The sequence below is a fragment of the Lichenostomus cassidix genome, chromosome 19 (genome assembly GCF_008360975.1).
Source record: "Lichenostomus cassidix isolate B80296 chromosome 19, HeHo_3.0, whole genome shotgun sequence".
Taxonomy (NCBI): Eukaryota; Metazoa; Chordata; class Aves; order Passeriformes; family Meliphagidae; genus Lichenostomus; species Lichenostomus cassidix.
The window spans coordinates 6,108,675-6,128,448 of record NC_139499.1 but is presented as its reverse complement, the minus strand read 5'-3'; the positions used below and the strand labels follow the sequence as shown (position 1 = coordinate 6,128,448).

Below are 19,774 nucleotides of genomic sequence, written 5' to 3'. Positions count from 1 at the left end.
TGTTCCCGGAACCACCAGCCCTGGGCGGCCAGGCAGCCCTGACTGCTGCTGGCCCTGCACCAGTGCCAGGATTCCAGGTATTTTGGAGCCAGCAGCACCATGAGGGGCTCAGGTGAAATTTATTGGGCTCCTCCATGGTCCAGGTGCTGGCTCATTGGTGGACAGAAGCAGAGACTGCTCTGGAAGGAACTTGGAAGCTTCTCTCCAGGGCTGGAGAACCCCCTGCCTTGCACTGAGTGAAAGGGCAGCTCTGTGGGTCCAACCAGGGCTCCAGGGAGCCTCTGCACCCCAGGCTTTCTCACAGGACTGCTGCGACCACCACCTCCCAGGCTGCCTTGGCGGGTGGGAATCAGGGGAGTGTCCAGGCATTGCTGCTCAGGGCCTGCCAGCAAGAGCACAGCTCATCCCAGCTCCGAGGGCGGGCAGGGAGGAACAGCCCTTTGCTGAAATGTCTGCACAATCTCAACTTAATCTGCCTGCCCAGGCTCCAGCTGCCCAAGGCAGGGCTGCTCCCAGACTTTGGCACACGGCAAAGCACAGAAAGTGGCCTGGTGTCCATTAAGTGGTAGAAGTAGAATAAGTTTGTTGTTCTGGGGTCTTTCCTTCTTATATAAGGCTGCTGAGGGTGGTGTGTGCTTGCTGATGATAAGGGGCTGAGTTTCTTTGGGGTAGTTGTCACCCACAGGGAGTGGGACTGCTGAACGCCCTTGGATGAGTTCCTCCAGCTTGAGGCAGAGCCTGTCTCTTCCACCACAGCTGCCCTGCTGCAAGTCCATACAAAACAGCTGGCACCTGCTCAGTGCCCAACACATCCTGGAGTGCATCGAGGGCCAGAAAGTCATGGTGGGGTTGTGCAAGGTGCCTGAGGGCAGGGAGGAGCAGCTCCCTGGCCATGCTCCCCAGCCCATGCAGCACAGATTGATCTGTATGGGAGCTCTGTGTGCCCCACAGGGATTGTGTAGATTGGTCATGAAGGAACAACCCGTGCTGCTGAAAACCAGCTCTGTCCTGGGGAAGATGTGGCTATTTCAGAGCAGAGAGCTGCCCTCAGCAGAAGCACCAAACTCGTGGGGTCAGGAAATGCAAAATGTTGTATTTCGGGTCAAATCCACGTGTGAGAAGGTGCCAGAGGACAAGTTCGGGTCCAGCACTGCAGTATCTTACCTGCTGAGCAGAGGGCTCAGGCTCTGGCTATCCTCATATAGAACCAGAGGGGGTTTAGGCTGTCAGTGAGTGTCCTTGTGGGAACTTGCCTGACTCCTGGGACTTACCCTTCCTCCTGCAAAGCCCCATGTGACTGGTGAGTAAGTGCAAGGTTTCCTGTAGAAAGCACAGCCTCGCTCACTGCTGCCTTGCAAAAATCAAGTAACTCTTTCCTCTAGCATCTGACCACCTCCTCCAAGCATCCAGCAGGCAGGGACACAGCAGGAGAGGCTGGATCTGGGATTTCTCTGCCAGAGGCTGGCTGCTTGCTGCGGCAGCTAATGCAATATTCAAGACAGCAGTGACACTGCCAGCAGGTGCTGCTGGCTCAGAGGTCGGGTGGCATCCCTCTGTCCTTAGGGTCAGGGTATTCTGTGCAAGTTCCTGCACACAGCTCACCCCGTTCCCAGCTGGGAGAGCAGCTTGTCTCAGTCACAGCTCCCCTTGCTGGGAAAATGTGTTTTTGCAAAGGAGAAGGTCAGCGTGACCGGTGTGCTAAATGAAAGCTCCCTGCCAACAGGGGAGGAACAGGAGGAGCTGGTGTATCTCTGGCTGGTAGATCTGTGGATGTGTGGTGGATGCTGGCAGCTCACACCCTCAGCTGAGCCCCAGGCCTTGGGCATCCTCCTCTCACAGCTCTGCTGTGCTTTTCCCAGCACAAGTGAGCAGCTAAGGGCTGTCTGCAAACACAAAATGCAGGTGCTGGGTTCAGCTTTGCTGTTTTATTTCTCCAGGGTGGGAGGATGTGGAACTGTTGACACTTGGTTGTGAGCCCCTCACAGGGGCACACACCAAGCTTAGCTTTGCACCAGCGAGGATATGTTGCCAATGTCACAGGCCCTGAAAACAAGAGGTAGGTTGGGGATTTGCAGTAACTCCTCTTGGTTTCATGTCTCTCAGTGGGCTCTGCTGACTTGAGGAACAGCACAGAGCCACCCACCAGCTCAGTCAGAATGTCACTTACTCCGCTTCTTCTTTGGAGATTTGTTTCCCCAAGTACAAAACTTCTGCAATCAGAGACACCATGGGGTCGCAGTTCAGGCTGGCAGCTGCAGTCACATGGCCATCCCTGGAAGGGAAAGAGGAAGAATGTGGATCTTCTCAGTGTGCACAGCTCAGCACAGCAGCATCACAGTGGCCAGGGATTTCAGAGAGCTCAGGGCAGGGTGGCTGGTGCTGCAGGATGCACAGGCACTCGTGGCAGATTGCCTGGCACTGCTGGGAGCTGGGCACTGAGCCTGGGAGCAGTGGGGCAGAGGGACAGGAGATGTGTCCCAGGCTCCCTGCCCAGCTGGTGTCATCATTTGAGTTCATCCTCTTCTCCTTTCCTGCCCTGCTTTTGTTTTCTCTGGTTCAGCACCCAGCAGCTGCCTTTAGAGAGCAGCCAGGGGATGTGGAGCCTCTGTGGGATCTCTGCAGGACCAGGTCCTGTTCCCAGGGCCATGGATTCACTCACCTGATGTAAAAGATCAGGAATTTCTGTTGCTCCAGGCTGCCCTTCACAACAGTGTCTGTGTATCCCTTCCCACAGCCTGTGAGGGAGAATCTGATCAGGGACAACCTGACCCAGCAGTTGTCACCCATCCCACACTGGAAGCAGTGTGGGTAGGGACAGAGGGGACAGGGACTGTGGCTGGGGAGCAGACGTGAAGGCTCTGGGCAAGCAGAACTGACTCTGAGCCTCTCCTTGGTTTAGAGAGGGAAGTTCTTCCTCTGTGACCTCCAAGCCACCGGACATCAGCAAAGAACAAGACCTCTGGGTGACCTCCAGGTCGAGGGCCCAAACTCACCATGGCAGCCAGTCCAGAACTTGAGCTGCTTCAGGTGAACTCTGCAACCCCTTTTACAAGCCCCACACCCAGCTGCTGGGTGAGCAGAGGGGCAGGGAAGAAGTCCTTCTGTTCCCATCTCTCTGCCCACTCCTACCTGCATAGCGGATGCTTTTCCCAAGCATTGTGGTCCAGAAGTAAGGAACAGTGTTCAACTTCTTCCCTCTTTTCAGCATGTTTAAGGCAGCAAAGTGACCTGGGATGAACCAACAGTGGGAATATTTTTCTTGTGGATCCTCAAAAAGTATTCTCTACCTCTCCTGCTGTCCCTTCAGTCCCATTCCCATCTCCAGGGGAGCTGGAAAGGGACGTGGCTGTGTCCTCACCGTGGGCCTCAGCCACTTGCTGGTGGTGGATGCTGGACCTGTCCCCATCCAGCAGTGCCACCGGGAAGGTGACCACGTCCCCCGCAGCAAACACGTTGGGGATGTTGGTTTGCATGTGCTAATGGAACAGAAGGCAATTAGTGCAGTGATGAGAGGCAAGGGATGGGGTGTGACCTGGGACACTTGGCTGGCACTCACCAGATTCACCAGGATGGCACCTTTGTCATCCCTCTCGATGGAGGTGCCCTTCAGAAATGCTGAGTTGGGGGTTGACCCTGTGGGGAGAGGAGCAGGGACAAAATGCAGCAAAGTTCTGCAGAGATGGGGAAGAAATTTGGCCCCACAGCTGCTGTTCAGAGCAGAGCACTTGGAGCAATGACCTGTGCTTGGGCTGGTGCTGAGCCAGCTCAGGGGCAATAAAAACAGGGCCCTGGGAAAGCAGCAGGGACCTGTGGAGCTCAGCAAGAGCCAAAGGCACAGCAAGAGTGCAACCAGCTCCTTTCCTATGCCAAGTGTGTGCTCATGGGCTGCTGACTTTTCCAGGTGTTTGGGGCCAAGAGGAAAGGCTGGATGATAAAAAAGGGAAAGAGCCTGCAGGGAATGGTGTCCTGGGAATGAACTGTGAGTTCCAGAACATCCAGGCTTGCTGGATGTTCTCCCCCTTTCCAGCTGGGGTCTCTTACCTATTCCCACCACCACCACATCCGCAGGGAGATTCTTTCCATTGGCAAGAACAGCCTCTGCGACCTAGGAAAGAAGGAAGGATCATTAACAAAGGGTTAAAACCTCTGTCCTAATTCCCACAGCCTCCCTGCTGCTTTGCTCTTTGCTGTCTTTTTTTCCTCCCAGGTTTGGATCACCTTGTCCGACTAATGTGTGTTGCTGGGAATGTGAAAGAAAATCACACTGCTGTCCCTGGGATTGAAGCATTTACTGGTGCCCTTTGAGCCCAGAGCTGTGCTCAGTGAAAAGGAAGGGAGGGTCTAGACATGGGAGAGGAAAGCCTGGATGTATGCACTGGGTTATACCTCAGTTTGGGCTTTTTTCCCCCTAAAATTAGCAGTTCGGGGATCACAGAGGCATGACTGACCTTTCCATCCTTTCCTCTCAGCTCACAGAGTTCTGTTTTCATGTGGAACTTCACCCCTTTATTTTGCAGCATCTGAAAAGGACTGGTTTGAGTATTCATTAGGAAATTCCAGGCTATAAAAACAGCTGTACCCAGCCAAAAGCCAGGCAGGCAGCTCTGCTGCTGCTCCAGGCTGCAGGGAGGTTCCATTTGTGTCCCTGGCTGGTGCAGAGAGCCTGGCAGGCTGGCTTTTCTCTGCAGCCCCGGTCAGCACCGGTGTGTGAGGTGTGTTTGGGATGAAGAATGTGATGGATGTGGGGAGGAAGGTTGGGACCGGCCGTGTGTGCAGAGCTGTGGGTGAGCTGTGGGTGAGGACAGAGGCTGGGCACGCCGAGCTGTGACTCAGCACAGGGGCGAGGTTTCCTGGGCTGGTGTGGATCCCCGGGCTGCTCGCACACCGCGTGCTCTCCGTCCTAGAAATTAGCCCCGGGTTTTCCTAACCTTCATGGCGACACCTCCAACCTGAGGACCCAGGGCGTGCTGGAAAGGGAACTCCTCTCTTTCCACCACTGAGATGCTTCCAGCTTTGTCTGAGAGGAAGGCAGCCACCTCCATTCCTGCGAGGAAGAGGCATGCCCAAGGTTAGCCTGCTGCAAGCATGAACCTGCACCCTTGGAAACCTTCTCCCCTTCCAGGAGAACAAATCTGATGTCCTGCCAGTGCTGAAGTGCTTTGCTATGCATTTCTGGGCTGAGGTATTTCGTTCCCCCCATCCTTTGTTCTCGTGCACACAGACCTGGGTATTAAGAAATGCAAATAGCTCCTGGTTATTTACAAAATAATTCCCTTTCTGTGCCTTACCCACTTGCTTTCCCAATGCTTCTGGGGAATCCAGCTCGTCTGGGGGACAGTGACCTTTTCACAAGGCACATTTCTCTCTGTCCTTGTGCAGCAATTGTTTATAGCTCTCAAAGTTTCTGGCTATCAGAGGAAAGAATGAGCGTGTGCTGTGTAACACACACCCCCAGCAGCTCCGGGGAGGATCCCAGCTGGGTGAAAAAGGAACATCCCTTCCCTGAGGGCCTCTAGTTAATGTGCACATGTAACAGAAGGGGATTTCAAGGCTCTCAAGGATGGTTTGAGACCCACTCCAGCCTGGTACCTATGAATGAAGCTCCTACAATCACCAGATTCCTCCCTGTTGCCAGCTCCAGGATCTTGCTGGACTCTTCTGGGGTTTGGAGTGTGCACACGTTCTGCAGGTCTGCACCTGGGACTTTGAGGGAGCTAGAGCTGAAAGAGAGAGAATCCAGATGCATTTAATGATATAAATTAAACAGAAAGAATGAGAAGGGAGCACAAACCAACGGCTGTGTCATTCCATTCTGCCCTTTCATCTCATTTTCCATCTCCACAGCCCAGTGCTGACCCACCTCATCCTGCCTAAAATCAATCCTGTGTGTGGCAAACGCTTCATGCACTCACTTGCTGCCTGTTGCAATGAGCAGCTGGTGGTACTTCTGAGAGGAGCCATCCATGAAGTGAACCTTCTGCTTCTGGAAATCCACCGACACTGCCTGCAGGAGAGAGGAGGCACAGCTCAGACAGGTCTCTCTGATCTGCTGTCTGTCCTGGCCAGGGCTGTGTGCCTTTTTTCTGGACACCCAGGTGAGATAGGGGATGCTGGGGTCCTTTCTCCCACTGCCTACAGGTCCATCCATGAGCTGCACACACCATGTTTCACCCTCCCCAGGACTGAGCTCAGCTGCTCTGGTACCTCTTTCTCTGTCCAGAACTCTATGTCCTGAGCCTCGAGGAATTCAGGTTTCCTCAGGTAGACATCTTCAGCTTTCAAGTTCATTTCCTGGAAACACGACAAAAATATGAAATGAAGCAATTCTTACAGGCAGCAATTCTCCTGAAGTGCTCACTGGGGAGTCAGTTTTCAAAAGAGGTGAATTTTATATTGGTAAATCACAGCTCCCCACACTGCCCCATCCCCATCACCTTGTCTCCCCCTTAGAAAAATCATCAAACTCTAGTGGGAAGAAATAAATAACAGAAGATAAAAACATCAGCTTATGTTGACTCTGATCAAAGACTTCCTGGGAGTAAGAAGATGTTTTCTGGAAATAAAACCCCCTGTTCCTTGTGGATGCCTCAGCACTCCTGCTTTGCTCACTCAATTGCTCGTGGCCCTGAGAGTGGCCCATGTCACACGAGGTGCCAGGCACAGCCCTGCCCTTGTCACACACAAACCTTGCTCAGTTTGGACTTGTCATAGGGAACGTGTTTCTCGTTGGTGGCCATGATGATCCTGCCAGTGAATCCCTCCTGGCGAAGTGTCTCTGCACACACCAGGGCAGCCACACCTAGGAGAGATGCTCATCTCAGCCCTCTGGCACGTCACTGTGGAGGAGGAGGAGCAGGTAAATCCTCCCTGGAGAGGAGAGTGGAATCTCCCAGATGGTGTGGAGGGGGCAGATCCCTTCACTGACCTCCCCCCAGCAGCAGCATTGTGTTCCTGTTGGAGAGGCACCTCCTGCTTGTGTCCTTCACCCTCTGGCTGCTTTCAAGGTCCTGCAACAAAATGCAAAATGCTGAAGTCACAGGCAGCCTGAAGCGCTGCAGTGACAGCAGGTAAGGTCAGTACCTTCTTTTTTGCTGTAATAAACACCTTTCCATCTTCCACTGTTACCTGAAGGAGGGAAAGGAGAGGATATTTAAGTGCTGCATCCATGAGGTTGTGGTAGGAGCTCTCCTGGGACATCCTGGTCCAGAGTGCCATCTGTCCCTGACTCTGATCTTGGATGTCACATGGTGCTGAGGAGCTCATGAGCTTTTCTCCTCATCCCAAGAGCACTCAGGAAGAGCAGCAAATCCTCTTTTTCTTTTCAAAAGCACTCATGCTGGCTGTGAGGGATACCAGGATCTATGGCATCACCTTTGGCTGAAATGAGCTTTAGGGCAGGGAGTTACATGACCCCAAGGAACCATCCCAAGGATCATCCCTTGTGTTGTAGCTCTGTGTGACAGAGCTGAGGCCAGGGCAGGGGGCTTTCAGTTGGTGTCAGGGACAGGGAGCTTGTGAGAGAGAATCAATGTGAGAAGCACTGTGAGATGGCCCCAGATGGGAGGACAAGAAGTCACCTTAAAGCAGGAGATACAGTCCAGAGCAGGGTATTCCTCGATGTCTCCAGTCCTGATGTTGAAGCAGGCACCATGCCAGGGGCAGCGCAGCCTCTCGCCTCTCAAGACCCCTGCAACAGAACCCCCCAGCTGGCCAGGAGAACCAACCTCCCCAGTGTGGCTTTTTCCCCTACCCCAAACTGGGGTTACCTTTGCTCAGCGGGGCACCGTAGTGAGGACATTTGCTGCCCAGAGCACGGAATTCCTTCCTGTTCCTCACCAGCAGCACGGGGTAGCCAGCCACCAGCACCTCCAGGAGCCTGGGGAGAGGTGGAGAGGTGGGCACAGAACCATCTAAAGCCCCACCAGCACCCCCAGGTACTCACTGTCCATCCCCAACGTCGTCCTCCCTGCAGACCTCGGCAGTGATGGTGTCATCGCTGTCCATGCTGGTGGCTGCTGGGAGCAGGTTGATGTCAGGCGCTCAAGGGGTCCCAAATCTCCAATGCAGCAGGAAAAACACCCTCCAACTGGTGCAAAACACCCCTTTATTAATTTTGTGTCCAAACTCAATGCCCATTTTCTCCTCTGAATTAACCCACTTTTTGTTTTCAGCTCTGTTGTCCCATTAAACTCAACTGCAGCACTGGGTGAGTGAGCAGATATGATTAATGGCTCTTGTAAACAAATACAATTATTTATGGGGGGGTGCTGCTGCCATATCCCATGTCTCCCACAAATTGGGTTTCAAGAGATGCTTCAGCCTCTCCAAAACCTCTCCAGCATTTATGCAGAGATGTTATTCATGGTAATTACCGTGAAAGCACTAATCCCTGCCCAAAATGCCTCCTGGGCTAGAAAATAGCCAAACCCCTGGGTTCTTGGTGCTCTCCCTGCCTTAGCAGTCATTGAGAGGCTGATTAGGAATCTCCCTCTCTATTTTGGAGGAGGAAAAAGCAAGAAATGAGGAGCAGAGGAAGATCATTCAAGGCAGGCTTCAGTGAAGAGTGGTGACTTGCTCCTCCAAATCCCCACTGCACCACCTCCCCAGTCTCAGGTCTTTTAGGAGAAGCATCAGTGGGTACTCACCTGGTCCTGCCAGGGGGGTTCAGGCACTGTCCCCCAAGTCAGAAAGCCACCACTGCTGCCGTCTGTGACTTTCTCCTGTGAGGTGACACCCTGGTGTCTCACCACAGGTGCTCTGCCTGCTGCCAGCCCACGGCTGGTGATGCTGTCCCTGAGTTGCTCAACGTCCCCATCCATCAGGAGATACAGCTCCTGGAAGCAGCCACCTGCAAGGGAGTTTTATCTGATTTCTGCAACTGGCCTGGGCCTAATTAATGGTATTTTGCTGGGGTTTAGGATTGCAAAAGAATTGAGGGCAGGTAGGAATTATGGCAGAGGTGTGGTGTAAAGATGGGGTGTGTGAACAGAAACTTGAGGGGACGCTGTGATATCCCATAGTGCCTCCCCATTTCCCCTTTTCCTGGTGGAAAGCACTCCAGCTCAACAAAACATATATTTGCAGCCCTTTGGAATGATATTACTACTTTTTATATATTTCAAATTCTGTAATTTCATCTTTTTGTTGGCTTTTTCTCCATTGATTTTAAGGAGCATGGAGTGTTCAGCATCTCTGCACGTGCCTTACATCCCAGCTCTGCTCCTGGCTCTGTCACTGATGTCCAGGCACACGATCCCATCATCCCTTTGTCCATGAAGGATGGCACAGAGCAGGGCGCTGCTCGCTGTGCTATTTTTACCACAAAGTGGGAGTTGCAAAAAACCGGGAGTAACACCTACACTGTTTGTGTCTCCTCTAGTTCTTATCTCCACTTCACAGCCAATATGTTTCACAACTTAAAATATGCCTCAGAAATTAAGGGGGGAAAAGTTCCTAGCAGCGTGCTTCCATCATCTCCCTCGCAGATCTGCAGGGATCAGCTCCCTGCCTGCGGTGCATTCCCAAAAACAGCAGCAGGGGGGATAAAAATCCTTTGGTGGGTATGACCCAGCAAAGAAGGCATGTGCAGGATGCTGGAGAAGTACAGGCTGGATTATTTGGGAAGAAGTTAAATTCATGGGACCCTCCAAGCCGCGAGCAGCCCTTCCTTCAGAGCAGGACACTGGGACACTGCCGTGTCCGGATAATCCCAACCCACGGGCTCTGCACACCCACGATGGGCAAAGGAACGAGGCATTTTCTCACAGCACCAACCAGCAGCTTCTGGGCTCTGCCCTCCTGGCCAGGAGCCTGCATGTGAAGCAATTTGGCTGCCAAACGTCCGCATTTAAACTCTCTGTAATTATTCCCCAGAAGCGCGTTCCCACGTGGAGGAGCAGCAGCCCTCGCGGAGCGTTCTCTGACTCAGCAGAAATCGCTGGAAAACGTCTGCTCACGGATGGAAATCTGCAGCGAGCAGGCAAAGGGGGAGGCACGGAGGTGTGCAGCTCTGGGATGAGGCAGGTGGAGCTCGATCCCGTGCAGAGATTTGCACTGAGGGGCTGAGCAGCAGATTTGGCTGCTGGATGCCGATGGATGCTGCTGGATGCAGCCGGGAAAGTGCAAAGGAAGAGACAAAACAAAATGCCTGACGGGCAAAGATGATAGAAAGGATGTAGAAAAGGTGAGAGGCAAAGGATAGAAAGTGGAAAGGGGCGTTGGGTGTCAGAGGGAAGGGCTGGGCTGGCTGCAGGGATGTTAGTGTGTGTCAGGACTACACAACGTGCCCTCGAGGGAGCAGGATGGGGTTGGAGGCAGATTTTCAGGAAGATGCTCTGAAAACATCTTCTGGCCATTTGTTAGGTAAGCCCGAGGTGGTGGTTATTCAGAGTGTTTTAGACCTTTGCTTGTGATACACGTCAGGATTAAACATAGGAAGGAAGAGAGGAAAAGGAAGTGGTGATGCCTTCAACCGCAAAGAAAGCCCAGGTGGGCATTAGCCATCTCTGAGCAGATCTGCCACCCACATTGCTGCTGACTCACGCAAGCTGCTGGCCTGACCTTGGAGTTTATTAGATCCCTTCACTTCTGCTGTGTCTCCCCAGTGCTGCTGGCCCTCCAGAAAATTCAAGTTCAGAGGTGAAGATTGAAGTGGTGTAATTTTCCTCCCTTCGAGTTCCCACCACCATCAGCTGGTGTAGCACATTTTTCCATGCCATGGCTGTGTGGATTCATCTTTTCCCCACCTTTTCCCCAGCTTGCCCAGCTCAGGGCCCTTCCCTGCCTTTCCACACCTGCTGATTTTAACAAGCAGCACCCACAGAGTCAAATCATAGGAAAACTGCTCAATGGCAGGAAGAGGAAGCGAGGTGAAACCTGCAGCAGAGCTGCAGTGATTAATGGGGCACTGCTCTCAGAACAGCTTGGTTTGTGATATTAATAACGAGAGAATTCAGGAGGGAACCTAACCTGTTCCAAACCACGGAGCCGGCAGCAGCAGGAGATGCAGTGGGGAAGCTCCTGTGCTTGTGTTTGTAAAACAGGAGGAATTGAGCTGGCTCAGAAGGTGTGATGTTGCATGAACTGGGTGTAGGGGCTGGGATGTGCTTCCTCCTTCTTAAGCAGTCTGAAATGCAAAATACCCTCATGTAGTCACAAATGCATCGTGAGGTAATCATAAAGCACATGCATATTCATCAAAAATTGCTTAAGCTTGAGACTGGTGAATTAAACAGGGAAAAAAATGTTTATCCCACAAGGGAGGAAAACAAGGAAAAGGAAATATTTAGTGGGAATGAATTTGCTTAGAGGGTAAGAATAATTGTATGTGGTGTTTCACATTTTATTCCTAAGCCTTCATGTCTGGTGATGGTGAGAGATGGGAATACAGGTCTGGCAGACACCTGGCACAACTTCTCCACAGTGAACTTTGGAAAAAGGAAGGAGGAACTCGAAACCTTTCTAATAACAGCAGATAAACAGTTCAGAAAGTAAAAAAATTGGGGTACATCAACAGTTGGAAGCAGAGAAGAACAATAAGGAAATGCCCATGCTACTGTACTTGAAGGGGATTTGCCAGTCAATGCATCCTCAATGGAATTTTGTTTATCCCAAGGCATACCTGTGCAACTGGAGTGAGGAGAGAGCACATCCTTCATGCCACTGGATCATGACAGCTGGTCCAGCCCAAGCCCTGGAGAAACAGCTGAGCCTGCAGCATCCTTAGGGACACTGTGCTGTCAACACAGGTTTCTCCAACAAGTCCCTAATGCCAAGCCCAGAGGAAAAATAAAAGTCTTCCAGTCCTGGGAAAAAGGAAGAAGGCCAAAAAAGAGCATCCAGATCAACCTGCCCTGGGGTCATTTATCATGTGGGCAAAGCAGGCTCTGCCTGGGTGGTTTGGGCAGCATTCCTACATGCCAGGCTGTTCACCACGCTTAGAGAGACTGAAATCTCTTTCTCCCATGTCCAAGGCAAGTTCTACCTGGAGAACATCCAGGTTCCACATCAGGAAGGTGTTCCTGGCTGGAAGGGGTGGATGCTCAAGTTTGAATTGATTTCAGCTCTCTCCACAGCTGCCTCTGCAATGCCTGGGCATGCTTTGCCATGCAGAACCTGCATTTTGCACAGTAGATCCTTTCATAAGTGTGGAGTTACAGACTTCCTGAATTGAGATGTGGATATATAAAGCATTCCTACATCATCTGACTTCTCATGGCCTAAGCAGACGGAGTGGTGACACAGTTTAGAGAGGGATGCAGACAACAGCTAATTAAAGTTTGGAAGCCAAGCTGCTTGATTTGTTTTGAGCCCTTGGACTCCTCAGATTATTTCAGGTGTGAGCCAGGCCTGGCATTAGGTGAGCAGATGGGTTTTATGACTCCCTGGATGCAGAGAGGCAGATTAAAGGAGGGAGGGAGGCTTTCCAAAAACTGGAGCATAACTTGTGTCTGGCTCCCACATCTGTTGGCTAGGTTGAGTCCTCTGTGGCATTTGGGAGCAGAGTGGGCTCCTCCTTCTGGAAAAGCACACCCAACTCCCCATCCAGGAGTAGTTGGGGAGCATCTGGGGGGGGACGGGGACGACAGAGTTTATCTGGCAGTGGATTATCACTAAAAATGCCAGATTTTTACGGTGGAAAATGGGTTTTATCTCTCAGATGTGCTGCAGAGAAACTCCAGCCTGCGAAAGGGAGACAAAAACCATTGTGCAACTATTGAACAAAATTCCCTAGCCCCGATTTACACCCCGGCTGTTTCTGAAAGCCCTCGCTATGGGGTTAGCTGTAGTGCCTGTGGCATTATGGGATGGACCTGGGCATGTCCTTGCTGCTATCTGCCAGGATATCCCCTGCCCTGCTGGGAGCAGACACCGGCAGCGACCCGGTACCGGGCTGAGCTGCGTCTCCGCAGCAAACGAGGTCGTTTGGGGACAGTCGGAAAACTTCTGGAAATCTGGGTGAAAAAGGCAGCATCTCCAAATAAGGTGTGAATGAAGAATCCCGTCGGATCGAGCTCTCGGTTCTCCAGCGGGCGTGCAGGGACCTCTTGTGGCGGCTGCTCCCGGGAGCTCCCATCCCTGCTGCTCCGTGCGGGTTCTTTTGGGACAAGCCTGGCCCCCGAGCTTGTGGTTGAATATTTGGCCTGATCTGGTGTCAAGGGACTTGTTTGCAACTGGGCTTGGAGGTCTCCAGTTCCAAAACCGCCCCCGGTTAATGCCGTTGCTGCAGAGGGAGGAAGGCAAGGAGAAAAGGCTGGAAATGGGGCTTGTGAGAAATCTCGGCTCAATGGGAAGTCGTGGTAAAATTAAGAAAAATCTGGGCTGAAATGATCTAAATAGCAGTTTATATGTAACTGCTGGTAGTGCTCTAGCAGTGGGATCAAAGTCCTTGAACCAGAGGCGCAATTAATCACGGCTTAAATTCCTCCCATGCAGAAGTGGTAGGTAAAAGCTCTCCAGCCTCCAGAAACATTTTAACTATTCCTGCCCCCGAGCCTGGCTGAGTGCTCATCGTTAGGATAAACACATCACAAACAGAGGAGTCCCTGGGGAAATGGGGCTGGACTTGCAGACATTCCACAGTCTGGGATTTTCCCTGCAGGCAGGTGAAGGGCAGGATTGTCACCACACAAAGGGGCAGTCGGGATTTTTTGAGGCTAAAAAACCGAAGATGACTTCTCATTCGGAAAGCAGCGCTGTGCAATTTTATACTCAATTAATTGTTAAATGATTTTTCTCCTCAGTGCTCTGAGCAGCCCAGCATGTCTCCAAGGCATGTCTCTCTTTCCTCAGCACGTCTTATGCTAAAAAGAAATGTCTTTGCATTTGGTCTTCTCAGTAACAGATTAGCCCGTGTGATCCTTCGAGTCCTAATACATGAGATTATTTAAAATCCCCTGAGCACTCAGGACTGCCTATTACTTCAGGCAGTGTCTCCCTGCCACGTAACTGTTATGAAAGTACATTGTCTTGCCTGGCTTTTAAGCAAATTTGTGCAGCATGAACGGATGATTTTCTACCAGTTGGGACTATCATAAAAATAGAGTCGTTTAGGTTGGAAAAGAACCTCACCCGTCTCCCAGTTTGATTTAATCATTCAGTGTATTTGATGTTTTTATGTCCATCACCCCAAAGCCAGGACAGCAACTGGGAGCTCAGGCTCCACACGTTTCTGGTTCAGCAACGAGGAAGTAGAAGATTTCATCCAAAATTAATACCACAAAGGAGAGGTAGACTTTGACATTAATCGGTGTGTACACGGTGACTCATCCCGGCGGCAGAAGGGGAAGCCAGGGCTGTGCAGCAGTTTCTGGTGGAGACATCAAAAAGCAACAAGGGAGCGATCAAATTACGGGAAGCTGGAAAAGCAGCTAGTTGTAGGGTAGGGTGAAGATTTTGGCTAAAGGCATTGTGAATTTCCACAACCCCTAGACATCGGGGAGTTCCTCTCGGGACCAGACGTGGGACAGGGTGATGAGGCTTGACAGGACATCACCTGCCGGGGATGTTTTGGGGTGAAGGACCACCGGTCGCAGCACCTCCTGGGAGAAGCGTTCGGCCACCCGGTGCCACCAAGGCGGAGCAGGAACCTCCGGGGGACGAGGGAAGTGCCCCAACTCCCGCACAGCGACGGGACACGCGTTCCCCGCTCCTTGCCACGCTCTCAGCCCGCTCCGAGCTGGCGCCGCTTCCGCCGTGAGATGCCGGGGGAGGCGAGTACATCCCCGGGGGCTCAGTTCCCGTCCTCCCGCTCCCTCCCCGCGTCCCAAGCCCCGACGGGAAGCTCTGCCGCTGCGAGTCCGAATCCCTATGCGGGGGGATGCGGGAACTACTGGAGCGAGCAGCGGGGCTGCCCCCGGCCCTTCCCCTCGGGGGTGATGCTCGCTGTGTCCCCGCCCGGGGATGCGCATCGCGGCCGGGGCAGGGCGGGACCGGCGGGGCGGTGCCGGTGCCCGGGGCGGTGCCGGTGCCCAGGGCGGGCCCCGGGGCTGGGCGAGGCGGAGCCCGTCGGGCAGCGAGGCCGGTCCCATGGGAGCCCGAGGGAAGCGGCGGGCCGGGCCGGTGGACGCCCATGGCTTTCAGCCCGGGGCTGCTGGTGGTGGCCGGTTCCTTCGCCGCTTTCCGCCTGCTGAACCGGGCGTTGGAGCGGCTCGTCCCGCCGCCGCCCTCGGCCCGGCGCAACCGCTGGAAGTGGCGCAACATCTGGACATCGCTGGCGCACAGCGTGCTCAGCGGCGGCGGGGCGCTGGCCGGGTGAGTGCGACCGTGGAGTTCCCCCAGGGACACCAGGCTGCCGGGGAGGACCGAGACATTGCGGGGAAATGGGGGCGTCGAGAGACCCCGACGGGAAGCTGCGGCCAAGGCGGCACTGAGGGAAATGGAGGAATGGGGGTGTTGGGGACCTGCAGACTGGGGGGCACTGAGAGATGGAGGAAGGTCCGAGGGATAGGGAAGCGTCAGGGAGACTCCAAGAAAAACAGGAGGAGAGGGGTGGCTGTGGGTGGAGCAGGGCGACAGGAGGTCTCCGGGGAGGGTCGGCAGCACCGGGTGGGTAGTGAGGACCCTGGGAGGGAACTGGGGAAGCAGAGGCACTGCTCGACACTCACAGCCTCTCTCCTTGCAGGTTCTACCTCCACCCTGAACTGTCCAAGGACCTGGTGGGCACACACTCGCCCGGGGCGCACAGCCTGGTCGCCGTGTCCGTAGGTGAGGTGTGGCAAGTGGGCTGTCCCCTGTCCTGTCCCCCGGGGGGTCTTCACGAGCTCCTCGGTGCCTGTCACCAGCCCCTCGAGCCATGTCGCGATGTCTCAGGCACCTCAAACAATCGCCCTATTCTTGGCAAAGGACAGTGGCTCCTTTCTGTCCCACGGCACCCGCAGCCAGGAGGTACTGGGCACCGGGCTGCCCTCCACCGTCCTCGGGGGGAGCCAGCGCTTGGGGTGTCCCAAAAGTGCCCACATGGGGTTGGTGGTGTTAGTTGGTGCCTCTTCCTAAGAGCATGTCCTACAGAGGGATTGAAAGAGGGACTCAAACCACACCAATTTGCTTCTTTTGCTGTGTGTATCCTGTGTGTGTGACGCACCACCCTGTAATGTGACCTGATGCGACCATCACTTCCCTGCCCAGCCCAGTCGGGTGCAGAGCCCACCGGGGCAGGGGGGTCCCTTGGCACAGCCCTTCCTGACCCCCTCTTTGTTCATGGATTCCCCAATCTCAGGGTATTTCCTTGAAGATTTTGTGGACATGTTGTGCAATCAGAAACTTCATCAGTCCTGGGAGCTGCTCTTTCATCACTCTGTGGTGAGTACACCAGCACAGGTACCACCAGGGAGGCTGGGGCTGGGACACGAGTGGGGCTCCTGCTCTTTGTGTAGGTGTTTGCTGCCTGCTACAAAATCAGATTTCTTTCCCGGGGAGAGGAGCCCAGAGAGCAGGGAGTGCTCTCTGGTTGGTTCTGCAGGACTCTGTACCCTTTGAGAGTCTGCAGAATGGCACCTAAAAATAGGGTAGGAAAAAAACATGTGTACACAGAGTACTGGGGCAGAGGGCTGGGGTGATCCATAACAGTGTCACTGACAGCAGTCTCCCGGGTGTCCCCATTGGCACGGGTGAGCAGCTCACCTCGTATGGCTCTTGCCCTCTTGAGTGCCTGCCATGAAGGGCTGCACACCCCCTCCATCCACCTCCCACTTCCCGGGGTGCCTTCCTCTCCTCTGGGGCTGGTGTGGCTGGAGCAGCTGTGGTGCAGGATCCCCACTCCAGTCCTGCCTGCCTTGCTGTGCCCTGTGTGGGTTTCTCTCTGATCACCTCCAGTGTCCAGGTGCCAGAGTGTTCTCCCCTACAAAACAATTCTGTGATGCTGACACTGTGGAGAATGCAGGGCAGGGGGGTGGCACAGGCTGGAGCTGAGCAGCAGAGATGCTGCAGGGTACAGGGCAGGCACGGGGGTGTGCAGGGCCTGGGGTGGGGGACAGGGACAGCGCTGGCACTCACCTGGGATAGACAGGAGGTGGTGGTCAGACCTGCTCTCTCAGTGAGCCCTGGGGCTCTGCTGGCTGCTGCTGGTGAGCCAAAAGTTCATCTCCACAATAGAGCTAATTCAAGCCAAGACAGTGACTTAACGAGCGGGGAGCAGATAATCTCATTACAGAGCCCATACAGAGAACAGCATTAATGGCATAAACCGAAGAAAGGACTGAGTGTGCTGAAGCGTGGGCAGGCAGAGCCTGTCCCCCTGCCTGGCAGGGAGGGTGTGGGGCAGGAATCCTGTCCACAACAGTTCTGACCTCTGCTGCAGCACCCAACAGCTCCAGACCATGCTGGGGGCATCCCGCGGGGCTCTCTGATACACCAAAGCCACCTAATCCCTGCAGGGTGCCTGCTCTGGGGAGAATCCCTGAGCCAGCAGCAGCCGTAGCCCTGGGCTACAGTCTCCCTTCCTGTCCATTCACTGGGTGTGGAAAAACCTGCTGGGCCACAACCGGCTGCATTCCCCAGGTCACAACAGCGGGGTTAGGTCAGGCTGCTTTGTCTCCTCTGCCAGCCCGGGGCTTGGGGATTTGTTTCCTTCTCTTCCCACCCAAATAAAGAAACCCACTCAGGTTTCATGCAATGGTGAGGAGGTGCCTGGGGCTGCAATGCTGCAGGAATGACTAGAGGTTTGGCACTGCTGTCTGTGATGATCTTTTCCACCTCTCCTCCAAGCGTGGAGGGCTCCAGCTTGCAGCAGCTGAGAGCAAACCAGCCCCTTGGCTCAGCCTCTCTTCTCCCTCCTTCCCAGGTGATTGTCTGCTTCGGAATTGCCGTGCTGTTCCACCAGTACGTCGGCTTTGCCCTCGTGGCTCTGCTGGTGGAGATCAACTCCATCTTCCTCCACCTGCGGCAGATCCTGCTCATGGCCAACCTGGTGCACACCACCTGCTACCGCCTCAACAGCATCGTCAACCTGGGCACCTACGTGGTGTTCCGCATCGCCACGCTGGCCTGGATGACCCGCTGGCTCTTCCTCAATCGCCAGAATGTCCCCCCAGCCGCCTACGCCGTGGGCACGGTGGGCATGGCAATCATGACACCCATGAACATCATCCTCTTCTACCGCCTGCTGCGGAGTGACTTCTTGAAATCCAGCCGGGATGTGCGGAGGGAGAAGAAGGAGGAATAGCCCCCTTCCCTGTGAGGGTTGGGAGGGAGCAGTTCCAAAGCCATGGAGGAGAGCAAAGCACAGTGGATGGAGGGTGAACGTGGCTGTCTCAGTACCTTGCAGGGAAGGTCTGCACTAACAGAGCATCCCGGCTTTTCTTGTGCTGAAGATCCTGGGCCCTGCGCAGCAGAGGAGGTGCTCATGGACCAGGCACTGTGGCTCTGCTCCCCAGACACCTTTGAATGATGTGGTTGGACAATTGGGAGCTGCTGAGAGAAGCCTCGACAGCTCTCACAGCTCCCTGAGGCACCACTGACATGAGAAGGGGCAGAGCAGCACTGTTTCCCCACTGCTCTTCCAGACATCCCGACACCACAGGGTGTTTCCAACCCCTTTGGTGCTGCAGCCCCCAGCATCCCATTGGCCACAGGACACTGTCCTCTGTGGCATTTCCCACGGGAACACCACCAGTCAGGCTCTGAGGCTCTGCCTTCGAGGCAATGGTCGGTAAAAACCAAACCCTGCACTGATGAGCCCTCCCTGAGAAGACTGTCCCAGGTGGGTGATGGAGGGAGAGGCTGAGATCTGGCTGGGTGGCTGCTCCCACTCTGGGGTCCAGGTCTGGGGCACCCCCAACCTCTCCTGGCAACTGGAGCTTTATTCCTGTTGTTTTGTCCCCAGATAATTTAAGTGTCCATAAATGAGCGTGGGAGAGCGCAAGTCGCTGGCAGGAGGATGCTGTGTGATGGTCACTTCCCACAGATGTGGAGTTTTCAGGCACCTTTTAGGATTCAGGCATCTGCTAGGAATGACAAGTGGTGCTGCAGAGCCCAGTGTAACACTCTCACCCAGCAGCAAAGGCTCTTACTAACACGAGCTTTTAATAAATGGCTGCAAATGAAATGGCTTGAGGGGAAGGGACTGAGAGGGGACAAAAGGACTCAGCATCCCAGCCCACTCTGGGGATGTCACTACTTTGCACAGTCTTTATCCTGTGTCTCCCTGCCATGGAGTGAAAATACACTGTACACTGGCACAGTCTACGTCTCTTGTTCTTTTTTTCCCCCACCCTTCTCCTTTCTGTAGAGGAAGACAAAGGTTTTTAAATATATTTTATTCCACATTTCCTTTTCCCCACTGATTCTCACACACTGAGAATCTGTTCCCCAGCACTGTTCCCCAGCAGCCCAGCACAGTGTATATAACAAGATCATCCCACTTGGAGTTACGTGTACCAGTCTGGAGAAATCCACAGGATCAGTCACGTTCCCTTTGTGCGGCAAATAAGCTTTAACACCAAATCTCTCATTTGGATTGAAGAGCTTGGGCACATGCTGGAACAAGGCACTGCTGGGAGAGGGTGGCACGTGTTTTGAGGAGGGAGACACATTCCTGCTGGGCAGGGAAAGACGAGTGATCTGTGGACAGTGGGAGGCTGGAGACAATGTGTGCCCAAAGCCGCTTATGCTTCTATTTGTGGAGAGCAGGGAAGCTTCCAGGTGCTGGGGACACCTACTCCAGGTTTGGTTTTTCACTGTTGAGCCACCTGGGTGCCACTCAGAGCTCCCAGCTGGGGCAGAACTGTTACCAGGGCTTTTTGGATCCACATATTCCCAGTTTTCCAGGAGCTGATCT

At 53.9% G+C, this 19,774-nt stretch overlaps 2 protein-coding genes across 2 annotated transcripts; one reads left to right on the top strand and one right to left on the bottom strand.

Annotated features, from left to right (window-relative positions):
• Window positions 1-1,890: 1,890 nt before the first annotated feature.
• On the bottom strand, window positions 1,891-15,695 carry LOC146429102 (apoptosis-inducing factor 3-like). Its single transcript, XM_085078209.1, has 21 exons — window positions 15,606-15,695; window positions 10,969-14,308; window positions 8,646-8,848; window positions 7,943-8,086; window positions 7,767-7,876; window positions 7,578-7,687; window positions 7,081-7,125; window positions 6,926-7,007; window positions 6,687-6,799; window positions 6,205-6,291; window positions 5,913-6,004; window positions 5,590-5,720; window positions 4,929-5,044; window positions 4,449-4,520; window positions 4,042-4,105; window positions 3,557-3,633; window positions 3,359-3,476; window positions 3,130-3,228; window positions 2,660-2,735; window positions 2,168-2,272; window positions 1,891-2,043 (listed from the first exon to the last, which is right to left on the bottom strand). The coding sequence occupies exons 4-21, from the start codon at window positions 8,002-8,004 to the stop codon at window positions 2,001-2,003; spliced, it is 1,602 nt and encodes a 533-aa protein (XP_084934335.1). The 5' UTR covers window positions 8,005-8,086; window positions 8,646-8,848; window positions 10,969-14,308; window positions 15,606-15,695; the 3' UTR covers window positions 1,891-2,000.
• On the top strand, window positions 14,887-19,182 carry TLCD2 (TLC domain containing 2). Its single transcript, XM_085078212.1, is given in 5 exon segments — window positions 14,887-15,080; window positions 15,082-15,252; window positions 15,623-15,705; window positions 16,217-16,299; window positions 17,780-19,182. Coding segments are annotated over 5 exon segments (897 nt in total). The 5' UTR covers window positions 14,887-14,901; the 3' UTR covers window positions 18,161-19,182.
• The last annotated feature ends 592 nt before the right edge of the window (window positions 19,183-19,774 follow it).

Coding starts and splice junctions, on each gene's coding strand:
- LOC146429102 (XM_085078209.1), bottom strand. CDS start 8,004: ATGGACAGCGATGACACCATCACTGCCGAGGTCTGCAGGGAGGACGAC. Junction 6,005..6,204: donor AGTTCTGGACAGAGAAAGAG/GTACCAGAGCAG, acceptor TCTCTCCTGCAG/GCAGTGTCGGTGGATTTCCA. Junction 4,106..4,448: donor TGAGAGGAAAGGATGGAAAG/GTCAGTCATGCC, acceptor CTTCTTTCCTAG/GTCGCAGAGGCTGTTCTTGC.